Source organism: Amphimedon queenslandica, unplaced genomic scaffold, assembly GCF_000090795.2.
Source record: "Amphimedon queenslandica unplaced genomic scaffold, v1.1 AMPQUscaffold_13349, whole genome shotgun sequence".
Lineage (NCBI taxonomy): Eukaryota > Metazoa > Porifera > Demospongiae > Haplosclerida > Niphatidae > Amphimedon > Amphimedon queenslandica.
In genome coordinates this window covers 128,585-141,456 of record NW_003546415.1, presented here as the reverse complement: position 1 = coordinate 141,456, position 12,872 = coordinate 128,585, and the positions used below count along the sequence as shown (strand labels likewise).

At 36.4% G+C, this 12,872-nt stretch overlaps 1 protein-coding gene across 1 annotated transcript in view; it reads right to left on the bottom strand.

The window, feature by feature from the left end:
* Nucleotides 1–12,872, bottom strand: part of LOC105313143 (cytoplasmic dynein 1 heavy chain 1-like) — a 40,509-nt gene that overhangs the window by 1,087 nt on the left and 26,550 nt on the right. The window contains exons 3-25 of the mRNA XM_011406328.2: nucleotides 12,531–12,791; nucleotides 12,052–12,150; nucleotides 11,702–11,825; nucleotides 11,408–11,553; nucleotides 10,910–11,062; nucleotides 10,632–10,799; nucleotides 10,337–10,483; nucleotides 9,539–10,045; nucleotides 8,655–9,023; nucleotides 8,087–8,369; nucleotides 7,731–7,831; nucleotides 7,478–7,631; nucleotides 7,050–7,191; nucleotides 6,561–6,668; nucleotides 6,032–6,215; nucleotides 5,423–5,635; nucleotides 4,967–5,205; nucleotides 4,187–4,343; nucleotides 3,429–3,647; nucleotides 2,777–3,183; nucleotides 2,459–2,654; nucleotides 2,101–2,275; nucleotides 1,810–1,963 (exon numbers count right to left, since the gene is read on the bottom strand). Coding sequence (XP_011404630.2) covers nucleotides 1,810–1,963; nucleotides 2,101–2,275; nucleotides 2,459–2,654; nucleotides 2,777–3,183; nucleotides 3,429–3,647; nucleotides 4,187–4,343; nucleotides 4,967–5,205; nucleotides 5,423–5,635; nucleotides 6,032–6,215; nucleotides 6,561–6,668; nucleotides 7,050–7,191; nucleotides 7,478–7,631; nucleotides 7,731–7,831; nucleotides 8,087–8,369; nucleotides 8,655–9,023; nucleotides 9,539–10,045; nucleotides 10,337–10,483; nucleotides 10,632–10,799; nucleotides 10,910–11,062; nucleotides 11,408–11,553; nucleotides 11,702–11,825; nucleotides 12,052–12,150; nucleotides 12,531–12,791 — 4,706 coding nt within the window. The remainder of the gene's footprint in view (nucleotides 1–1,809; nucleotides 1,964–2,100; nucleotides 2,276–2,458; nucleotides 2,655–2,776; nucleotides 3,184–3,428; nucleotides 3,648–4,186; nucleotides 4,344–4,966; nucleotides 5,206–5,422; nucleotides 5,636–6,031; nucleotides 6,216–6,560; nucleotides 6,669–7,049; nucleotides 7,192–7,477; nucleotides 7,632–7,730; nucleotides 7,832–8,086; nucleotides 8,370–8,654; nucleotides 9,024–9,538; nucleotides 10,046–10,336; nucleotides 10,484–10,631; nucleotides 10,800–10,909; nucleotides 11,063–11,407; nucleotides 11,554–11,701; nucleotides 11,826–12,051; nucleotides 12,151–12,530; nucleotides 12,792–12,872) is intronic.

Sequence of the window (12,872 nt, the reverse complement as noted above, 5' to 3'; positions counted from 1 at the left end):
ATCACAGGTATACTGTGATATGGAGACTGATGGTGGTGGATGGACTGTATTTCAGAGGAGACAAGATGGATCTGTTGATTTCTATAGGAACTGGGCTGACTATGAGAATGGATTTGGTGACCTTACAGTTGAGTTTTGGTTAGGATTGAGCAAGATTCATCGTCTTACTAAAGAAGGATCAAACACACTAAGAGTGGACCTGGGAGACTTTGATAATGACACAGCTTATGCTAACTACTCTACATTTAATGTTAGTGATGGTAGTACTGAATATATACTAACAGTAGGAGGATACTCTGGTACTGCTGGGGATGGTCTGTCTAATCATAATGGATGGAGATTCAGTACAAGGGATAATGATAATGATAACAATCGAAATAACTGTGCTCAGCTATGGACTAGTGGCTGGTGGTTTCACTATGGTTGCTTTCATGCAAATCTTAATGGTCGCTATTCTAATGCTTCAATTCAATATGAAAAAGGAATTGATTGGTACACTTGGACAGGAGGATACAATAAAAATCTCAAGTTCACAGAAATGAAAAGCCAACGTAACAATTAAATACTATCCCCCACACACATAAGTGTGTTTACATTTCAATGCATACACTGTACATGTACATGTACCTTGTAGTGACAATAACAACTATTTGATTTTTATAGACCACCCAGAGTGAGAATTGCTTGCGTGGGAAGACTATTACGGTTGTAAGGCGTGGTTTACAATGAAATAAATTCCGGCCGCCATTTTGGTTGGCAACTTTCAATGGAGAGCAAACGGGACAACATAAAAACTAAGGCTGGGACGAAGCTTCCAAAGCTTCGAAGCTTTGTTCAAAGTGCTGCCATTCGAAGCACAAAAAAAGGCTTCGAAGCTTCATTATTAGTAGTTATTAATAGTTAATGTGGTCAAAAGTTTACATAGGGATTGTCTACCCAGACCACAAGTTTATATAGTGGGCTGAACTATGACTTTGACAGTATAAACAGAGGCGGGGTGATAATTTTTGATGTACAACGAACCTTCGAAGGCTTCGAATTTTTTTATGCAGAAGCTTCGAAGGTTGCAAAATGACCTTCGTCCCAGCCCTAATAAAAACAAACCTGTATTAAGAATTCTGGAGCAAATTTGACCAAATCTTTCACAGGATAAGCTTAAAGGTAGCTATTCTTTCTTATAACAAGCACTTTTTAGCTTTTGATAGAGCTACAGCAGGTAAGTGAGGCATTTTCTTCGTGCCTCCATTGACTTCCATGATAAACTTATTATGGTGCGTGGGCGGATACCGTATATAAAATTAATGAAATTCATAGCTTTTGCAATTCTCACTCTGGGTGGTCTATTAATTATTTAATTTCAATGATTTGTAATTATCGACACAAACATGTACAAATGATGCAGTTACACAGCATGATTACAATAGCCAGTTATAACATTGTACAAACAAACATCTACCACTCCCCAAACTAGAGGCATTCAATGCCCACTACAACATATTCAAACAATAAAACCACACAGTATCATTACGCAGTACCATATTACCAAGAAATACCATTAGCGCTTTATTTTGGCGATTTGGCTATAAAATTATAATTTGTGGTTTTTAATTTGGCAATTTTTGCGTACACGTGCATTACTGAGCATGCGCATTAATGATTGGCGGTTTAATATTGGTGATTTACCTTGCAGACTGCCAATCACCAAAATAAAAAAAATACCCAATTAAAGTGCTATATGGTATAATGCAATACAAACATGCATCCCTCTTAAATAATACAGTATTCAATGCCCACTACAGCATACTGTACCTGTGAGACAGTGGTTTCCTACCCGGGTCAGTCGGTGGGTTACACGCTCCTACAAACTGTATCCTCTCTATTGTCACCCACGTGTGGTCGGAGGTCCTGTAAAATCCACCGTGCTCGACAATCTGACGTAAAAACGATATTACTCTCTGAGTACCTTTAATTAGAAAAAAGAATTTTTCAATGAGATATAAAAAAGGAAATGACATCTCTCTAAAGTGTATTTGTGTTTATCTAAGCCCTCAAATTCTTGTTATAACTTTATATTTACTAATTTTATTGTAAATTTCTTACCATATTTGTCAAGGTCTGGAAGGTTAATCTCGTCACAGAAAAGAACCAGCCACTTTCCGAGTTGAGCAGGAGCCATCACAACTCCATTAGGAGTCCTCTTGTACTCACAGTAATGATCAAATGTCTTTAATAATAGCTCAGGGGTAGTCGCTGAGGAGAAATTAAGACCAACAACCTGGAGAGAAAGAGACAGGAAGATGAATATAATAGAAAAAACAAAGAAGGGAACAAAAATACATGTACATTGCATATGTATGTACATTTGTAAATACATGTACATGTCATGTACATTCGTAAATATACATGTATGTACATGTACATGTACATAATACATGTACATGTACCTGTATATACTTACTTCAAAGTCAGGCAGTGCACGAAGGGCAGAGAAGAGTGTCATGGTTTTACCAGAGCCAGGTGGACCACAGAGTACCATCGGCTTATGCTCCGCCAGCCATGTATAGAGGAGACTCTCGTGTCTCACTGTATCAAGAGTAGGGACCACGACATCAGGAGAACCTACTTTATGAGTCTCAACCTCAATCTTGGGTACTCTAAAGAGGGGCATTAAATAAAAAGTAGGGCATTAAATAAAAAGTAGGGCATTAAATAAAAAGTAGGGCATTAAATAGAAAGTGGGGCATTAAATAGAAATAAAATTAATTTGTGAAATTACCTGTTCGACCACAGTACCCATTCTCCTTGAATATTAACTTCAAAATCAATGATGGGGGCAGTACCAGGTGGTAGTGGTATGGTGGTCGTCCCTCGTATAAAGTCACCCATCTTTTCCCGATAGACCATCTTCCCATCTCCGGAGAAGCACCAGATCAAACAGAATATGAGGTAGCGTGGGACGTAGGCCTCGATCTGATCAGAGAGCATGGGAAAGTCTGGGTGAGACTGGTTGTAGGAGACTATGTTTCGGATCATCTGGTGGAGCATTGAGAAGAGAGAGTTGAGAGCCCTGAGACGAGTGAAGTCCATGATGTGGTCTAGAGTTGCAGCATGTTCGAGGCAACGAGGAACGATACCATCTGAAGCAAAATGAGGGCTTAGTAAATCAGCACAATCTCTCTGGACCTGGAAATATATATGGGCAAAGGAATAAAATTTAGTGGGCAAGCAGTTAAAAAAGTAGATGAATCAATAAAGTAGAAGATGATGATTATTGCATATAAAATACATGTACATGCATGAAACAGTGTAATAATAATAGATGCTCACAAAAATGATTCAAAATTGAATGGGTAAGAATTAATAAGTCGTAAAAATTAACAAAAATTACATGTGTATATGTACATGTACATATACATGTATTTGCTCACCTGCATAATAGGAGAGATGGTCTCTTGGTCGGAGGTGCCCCCTCCTCCCCTCAGTTCCTCCTCTCCCTCATCAATAGGTATTGATTTCAGTTTCGATATGAAGTGATCAAAGACCATATCAAGTGTCAAGACGTCCTCACTGAACCAAACCATACCACAACGACTCACAGTGGCCAGGGTAGCAAACTTGAGGTCTTGTACTTCAAACATTATGCGGACCTAAAAAGTATACGGAGATTTACTAATAATATACTAAACACAATAGCACAATATAAAAATTATGGGTGCTCTGATCTTAGTCATTTTTGGTGAAATTGGGTCAAATTCCCTGTACTATAGTACAGGGGCGTCAGCCAAATTTTTCCAAAAATGTCAAGTAGAGAATTCTCAATTTTTATAACATTTTAAAATACATATACATGTTCTTATGTTGTGTAGAAAGTTTGAGCTGATTCCAATTAAATTTGGATTTTTTACGAATTTTAAAAGTTGCTCAAAAATTGGGTCAAAGTCCCTGTACTATAGTACAGGGGCGTCGGCCAAATTTTGCCAAAAATGTCAAGTAGAGAATTCTTGATTTTTATAATATTTTCTGATACGTATACATGTTCTTATGTCGTGTAAAAAGTTTAAGCTGATTCTGACTATATTTAGATTTTTTATGAATTTTTGAAGTTGCTCAAAAATCAGGTCAAAGTCCCTGTACTATAATACACATATATTGAAAGTGAGAGTATACTAATAATATCCTGGCATACATTAGGTGGTATACTGAGTCTCTCTCCATTAGGCAGTGTTAGTAACTTGTTATCATCCAGTACAGAGTTTAAATTCTCCACCCACTCAGGATCAACGTCTCCATCAAAAATGATCCACTGTCTCTTGTTAATCTCACCACGAACATTATCAATAATCCTATTAATAAATAAATAATTAACACACAATCAATTAATAAATAATAAATAAATAAATAAATAAATAATTTATAATAAATATAATGTAAATAAACAAATAATGAATAAATAAATAATAAATACAATGTAAATAAATAAATAATTAATGAATTAATTAAAAAAAAGGAATTAACTAATGAATTAATAATCAATAATACTAGATCATGTGATAGTCATGTGACGTGTGTGTGTCCAAGCGTCCAGTAACATCATTCAATGGCACATGTCACTGGATAGAAGACACATTAATTAATTAATAATTATTGGTGTATGCGACGGGAACGACAACTGGTCACTAACGCAAGACCAGCTGTAACTTTGAGTCGCAAAAAACAGATAAAAAAATAACATTTACTAGAAAGCATCAGTCTCAGTGTATTTAATGTCTAATACACAACATGAGTAATTACGATATAACACAGTATACATGTGCATGTGTGCCTGAGTTTAATTTGACAAGTACATTGAAAATACTGTATATTATATAGAACATACAGTATTTAGTTTTAAAAACTGTTTATTTTAAAGCCTTTCTCTATTCCTCCCTTTCTTACATACATACAGTGTACATGCTGTATTCCTTACTTTCTGAGTATGTGAGTGAAGAGTCCATCAGTCCACTCTCTAGTGTTAGGATCAAGCACTCCATAAAGGTCTTCCTTTGATATCGCCTTGGGGTCTATGACGTGAGCCACACCCTCAACACCTTCTAGCTTCTCAAGCGCCTTCAGGAGAACCTTCCAGGCTGAGGACTTTCCACTTCCACTGGGCCCGACCATCATCACACCATGAGCCAACAGCTGGATCTGATACAACTGCAACACCTGTTAAATTTAAAAATAATAATAATTACTATAGCTATATAGTTGTAATTAATATACAACTTTTATAAATGTACAAGTATAATGTAGTCCTCAGACAAATGCCTCGTTATTCATCAAATACCAAAACCGGTTTGACCGGTTTTACAACTTATGGCTCGTCATCTAATACTCATCACAGGACCAGGTGCTCTTTAATTAGAAGCATAACCACACCCACCTTATCAACCCACTGAGAAGAGGCTTGCTCTCCTTCCTCAAAGACAAGGTGAGAGTCTTTACAAACTGCTGCTATCTCTTTCCTAAGGGCGGCCATTTCTGCCCTCCTGTAAGCAACTCCTGGGAATACATCTTGAAGGAGACTGTGTAGCAAGGGGATATCTTCAGCTATCAGCTTAGGAACAACTGTCTCACATACACTTTGGATTAGGATCTAAGAAAAAAGAGAGGGGGAGGGAGAAAAGTTTAAGGTATAAAGTGTTTGATACAAATAGACTAGGGTCACCAGGGGCAATATACAGTACATGTACATGGATGAGGGAAATAGAACTCTACATGGATATAAAGTATAGAAGAACTCTCAATTAAAAATGTATGCAAATGTAGAAGCTCTTGTTAAAATAAAGATGAAAAATTGAAGCACAGGCTTTTAGATGTACATAGTACAAGTATTTAAGAATTTAGTGATTTTAGTACAATATTAAAATGCTTAAATCCCATAAACAATGCATGTATACACACACACACACACACACACACACACACACACACACACACACACACTCTCTCTCTCTCTCTCCCCTTAATATATGCATCTAAATTGTATCACCTCTTGTTCATGAAGTTGTTTGGATAGGTCAGTTTCCTCCAGTGTCTGTCCCTGAGCTGCCAGTTCTTGCTTCAATTGCTGGATCCTGTCCCTCTTGATATTACCAGCACTTACCAGTACACTCTTTAGGGCTCTCAGACCAAAGTCATAATGAGACTGGTTGGATAACTGCTCATCACACAATCTGTGAAGAGAGAGAAAACAAGACATTTAAACTTTAAAGGAAAAGATTATACATGTACATGTACACATTGCATGTTAAATTTGCATAATGTAGGGACTACATGTATAAGTACATGTACATGTAGATGTAAAAGGCTAAAAGGCTGATGTACATGTACACATTCAAAAGAATGATTTTAGTCCTCAGACAAATGCCTCGTTATTCATCAAATACCAAAACCGGTTTGACCGGTTTCCCAACTTATGGCTCGTCATCTAATACTCATCACAGGACCAGTGAATAAAAATTTTAAACACTTCTAATTAAAGCCCATGCCACTCTAATTAAAGCCCAACATTTGCTTACTTGAAGAAAGGTACTATCTTGCTAGCGAGTGTCTCTGCAGTTCGGAAACCCTGAGAGTACAACATCACCTGGGCAATGAGGGGTCGGTCGGGCTTTGTCATAGCAAGGCTGAAAGAAAAGAGACAAGAAAATAAAATATAAAAACAATTATTATTATTATTATTATTATTATTATTATTTATTGTTGTGATTTTCAGACAAATGCCTCAAACAATCATATTACAATAAGGCAGTCGACAGGCTAACAGGTTTGACTAGAACAGTAAACCGGTTTGACCAGTTGACAGTGACAGATCATCTCGTCATCTGACGTCATCACCAAATCACATGACCAAAAAACATGTACATGTAAAGGTACATGTAATTCAAAAATAAAATAAAAAACACAGAGTGGAAGGTAAAAACCACACCCACAAAAATTAATTAATTACATATTTTAAATTGATATTTCTTAAACATACAAGTACTGCATGTGATTTGATTTCTTACCTTCTGAATAATTGTTTCAAGTTGTCCGGTAGGTTGGAACGGCCAGCATACCCAGGGTTCATCGTGATGAATATCGCCATGTCTGAGCTAACTTTAACAGTCTTGCCAACCAATTCCACCGTAATGGGCTTTGAAGATAAACCTGAATCAAAAACAAAAATAAAAGAGATACATTAAAGTAGGTTATTTATAGCTTGCTTTTATAGCCACAAAACTATTAAAATTTGCTATAGTCTTTAGCAAAAGTGTACAACTGCTTAAATTGTAGGTACATGTACATGTACATGCACTTTATTTAGAAGATTTTGTTATAAAATATTCATTTGGCCACTTCTTAATTTAGTAATTTTGTGAACAAGTATGCATACATTACTACTTTTACCAGGAAAATATAAATTCACTACTCTCTTCCTGGTCCCTTCTCTTACCAGGTGTAATGTGCTTATGCTCTTTGAGTGATTCTTGTATCATTTGAATTTGTTGTGAGACAGCTGATAACATCCTCTCCTCTAACCTATTGAACTCATCAAAACAACCCCAGGCACCAACCTGACACAAACCGACAAATATACGACCCATAGCCTGGGGAGGGGAAGAAATGGAAAGAGAGAAAAGGAGAGAGAGAGAATCAAATATTACATTGTAAGAATTAATTAAAGTACATGTATATGTGCTTCGTACCTGGAAGTCAAAAGTTTCGTCGCAGTTAAAAACCAGCACAAATCGTCCTAACTGATGACCAAGAGCTTTCACAGACTCTGTCTTACCAGTACCAGCAGGGCCTGTATGAGGGAGATGAGCATTAATTAGAAAGCCAATGATCACAATAAACTTGTACATGTACAATGTATACTGTATACTTAATGGTAATTTTGGAGGAGAAAGTTGCTTAACTTTTTGGTAATTTTAATACATCATTCTTTGGTCATGTGCTACTGAGCATGTGCTTATAAAGGTTAAAAGTTGTGAGCTTTATTTTGGCAAAATGTAATTTTACCAAAAAATTACCAAAATACACAGAGTCAGTCTACACTCACCAAAAGGAGATCCTCCTAGTCTTTCCTCGAGTGCTTGAGTCATCGTGAGGTAGCACCTGTCAGTTAATGGAGTCTGTACTAGCTTATCCAACACACCCAAATACTCAAAACCATAATTAAACTTAGCATTGGCCATTTGTATGGAGAGCTGCTGTAGGACGTCAGTCTTCTTTGGATCAAAGTAAAATCTCATCTGCGACAACCAATCAAATGCTTTCGATGATTTAATCTCTCTCTTGACTAGAAGCCTGGTTGTGTCACGTTGATGTACTAGTTCGGTGATCTATAAATGGAACGGGCATTAATTAAAGTAAAGTGTATATTCTAGTATAACTCAGGATATTATTAGTGTCATTGCATCAGATACTATCTAGCAAAGCATTGTATATCATTTTAATACAGTCATTGCTTTAATACTCATCATACACAATGACATATACAAGTAATATACTAGAATATACTAGAAATAAATTAAGAATGTACATGTACCAACCATAAAATGTATGTAACTTATGTAAGATGTACTAAAATATACTAGAGTGCACAAGAATATACAAACAGCACTTACCAAATTCTCTAGTTTCTTCCTCCTAACTGGTGGTTGTTCCTGCAGTACAGAATCAGCCAAAACAGTCAAAGTATCCTCCACAATCTTAAGGACAGCTACCAGCCCGTCTCCTCCACCATTAACCAAAGCATCTTCTACATTACTCGACCAGTTTATTTGAGCAGCTAGTACTATGAGTTGTGCCTGGTACTTATCAACCCATTCAATGTAATCGGAGACTCTCATTTCTCCTCCACTGAATTGAGAGATGTCCTCCACTGCCTTTGCTAGTAGTGTGGCTAGTGTTAGTCTCATCTCTTTCTCTACTAGTGTCAGCCATTGGTTGATCTTAGGATTGTCAGTGATTGATACCGGCTTTATAAACACCACCTACATAAGAACAACAAGGACATCAATATGTATCAGGAAAAAGTGATAAAAATTAAGGGTGATTTTGGAGCCATTTATTGGAGAAAACCATGGGCTATAGCCTTGGGTATTTTTCAGATTTTGGCTTATTTTTTTAAATGGTTATAACTTGAAAAATTGAAGTCGGAATCAGCTCAAACTTTCTACACAGCATAAGTACATCAATATGTATCAGAAAATGTAATAAAAATTGGGGGTGATTTCGGAGCCATTTTTTGGAAAAAACCATGGGCTATAGTACAGGGATTTTTTCAGATTTTGGCTTATTTTTTTTTAATGGTTATAACTTGAAAAATTGAAGTCGGAATCGACTCAAACTTTCTACACAGCATAAATACATCAATATGCATCAGAAAATGCAATAAAAATTGGGGGTGATTTCGGAGCCATTTTTTGGAAAAACCATGGGCTATAGTACAGGGATTTTTGCAAAAATTTGCTAAACAAACAAGTCATGTGATTCTCATGTGACTAACCTGTTCTCCTTCCTTTGAGCTGATTCCATGAATCATGTTACCATCCTCAGACAGTATCACTGTAGCAATACCAGCAAACATCTTCTTGAAGTGTTTCTGAAGTTTAGCAATGTTCTTAGAATTCCCGATAATCTCAAGCAGATCCTCGTCGCCAACGAAATAAAACCTTGGGAACGAAGCCCTCTCCCTTTCCAAATACTCTCCAAGAGCTCGTTGGATCTTGGCTAGAAAATCGGCTAATCTCTCAAGACTTTTAAATATCCCTGGTATATTGATAGTGTCCATTACTAGAGGACTTTTTGAGACTTTTTTCATGACTGTGAGAAACTCTGCCGATATGCTCTGAAACCTTTGAGTCTCATTTGGCAGGAGGTGCTTGATATCGGCACTGCCTGTGAAGATGCCCTCAAGGTAGACCCAGCGTCTCTGGACGTCGATCCAAACATCAAAGATAGCGTTGATCTTGTTCAGTCTCTCCTCCCAAGCTAGAGCTTCGTCTTCAAATACCTGTTAACAAGATGTGGGATTAGGTAAAATGAGAAATTTAAAGTGCTCTTTTTCTACAAAGTTATCCATTTTCTCTCTTTCTTTATAACTTTAATGGACATTCTCTCTTTTCTCAATCTTTTCTACTATACTAAATATTGCTCTCATTCTTTATTATGGATATTTGAACTTTGAATAGTTCATCATCTCACAACTAATCAACATGCATGTCTCTTTCTTTTCTCTTCCTTACTCTTCTTCTTTCTCCCTCCCTCCCTCCCTCCCTCCCTCCCTCCCCCCTCTCTCTCTTACTTTAAAGAATGGTGATAGTTTCATTGCAGTTACTGAGTTGATGTGCTCCTTCACTTTAGTAAAGAGGTCATCCCATCCTCTTATTAGCTTGCATTTGTTCTGATAGTTGATCAAATCCAATTCATACATCATCCACTGCTCTCGAACCTACAAAAAAAGTAAATCCCAGTAAATTTCAGTATAGTAAAAATTAATATATTGAGCATGTAGATTCTATAGTGTAAGTACAATATTACTAAATCAGTAATCTTCAATGCACTATTAGTAATCCTCAGTATATTATTGGTAAACTCACTTGTTTAAGGAACTCCTCTAGAGCCATTTCTCCCTGTGCTACCCAGATCACGTCCTTAATAATAACCTCATTCTTGATGAGGTCTACACCCCAAACCTGTCCCAAAGACAGGTCAGACAGGATCCAGGACACGCCCAGTTTCCTTGTCAGCTGCTTCCAATGTCTCTCCTACAACAAAAAATACATGTACATGTATCACACATTTTCATTTTTATACATGTACATGTAATGGCAGGTCACATGACATGGCATGATGATCACATGATTTGGTTGCTCACTTTGAGGGCTTCTGATTTGAGTGAGGCTATTGTTTGGTTCACTTTGAGGTAGTTCCTGATCATTCTTTGGACGAATTCAAAGGAAGCGTAGGACTTTAGACGTGCAGGGAAGTTTTTCATTTGAGTGAGGAGACCATCAAGAGACTGTCTTATCTAAAGAGAGAGAGAGAGAGGGAGAAAGATGAAAAAATAAAATAAAAAATACAAGTATATGCATACATGAAATAGAAAATATCAGTAAAAAGGGCATACATGTACATGTACATACGTGTATATACATGTAAGTGAATAGAAAGGGTATCACAATAAGGTATTAATAAAGGTATAAATGCTATATGTACAATGTACATGTACATGTGTATATCATATGTGATTATAACTACCAATATCATAATAATCAGAGTATCAGTATCACAACTGTAATATCAAAATATCACAATTCATAATACATACATGTATACATATGCATGTACATGTACATTAATTAATCTAAATTACCTTTCTAGGTTGGACGGAGAGCCATGGTTTGTCCCTCAACTCATCAATCTGTTCCCATATCTTACCAAGTTCAACCCAAACTCCCTTCAAGTCTTGCAACTCTTCAACAACAACAGCTAGTCTGTCATCACTGGACACAACAAGACCTGGAGGAGAGAATAAAGATTACAAATAAATGCCATAGTAACTGTAACATTATTACATTTTTTGAGGATTTTTTTTACATTTTTTTAATTATACATGTACACATGTATAAAAAAAGTGTAAAACAAAAGGCTGTGTATTCATTATTACCTGGTTCGGCTAGTTCAAGTGCTTCCTTTGCTTTTATAATATTGTCTCTTTCCTCCTTCAACCGACTAAACCGACCATCGTAGACCGTCAGCGTTGTCATGGCGGTATCCGGGCGGAGCTCACCCTAGCAACCAAAAATATAACAATCAATAAAATATGAGAGTGTACATGTACATGTATATACACATGTACTGCAGTAATCAGAGAATTGTGGTAAATAAATATCACAGTATATTATATCAGTCACTGATTTCTCATCATTTTACTAATGATGTACATGTACATGTATACAATGTACGTAACAGCTAGTAGATCTACATGTACATGTAGCCTGTTCCTTTACTCCTTACATGTATTGGTTTCTTTCTCTCCCATTCCTGAAGGAGCTCAGCCGTCCTCTCTTCAACGAGTTTATCTTCAGCAACAATCTTCATCTGGAGACTACCAATCTATAGAGAAACAAAGAGAGAAAGATTTTTTGAAAATCCAACATAATACATTGATGTACATGTACAATGTCATATTGTGAATATTAATACAATTATATTAATACTATACACTGATGTATGACATTACTGTCACTATAAGCAGCGTCAACATACACAACAGATACTAATAATGTGAATATACACACTATCATCTATTGCATGAACAAAACTGCTAATAACAATTTCTAATTAATGCCTACATCTACATATTATACATACATGCATATGTACAAGTACATTATTCTTTTTAATGCCCAATATATCCTAATTAATGCCCACATATCCTAATTAATGCCCAATATATCCTAATTAGTGCCCAATATGTCCTAATTAGTGCCCACCTGACTCTGCATTGCCACGTCTTTTCTCTTCAGTATCTCATTAAATGCTCCCCATTCTCCCGAGATATTATCAATATCCAACCAGCTGCTGGGGAACTGGTATCTGTTCCTCTCGAGTATCTTCTGTCCTGAGCTGTACACCTCCACTTGAGCCTCCCAACTCTTAATCTCCCTCTTGAGGTGTTGGATGAGTGTAATGAACTGAACTGCTTCAGCTGTAGAGGAGGCATCAATGGAGTGACCCTCTAGATCAGCACGAGCCTAATAATAAAAATGATAAATTTAATAATAATAATAATGATAAATACTAATGATAAATACTAAATCACATGTAGATAAACA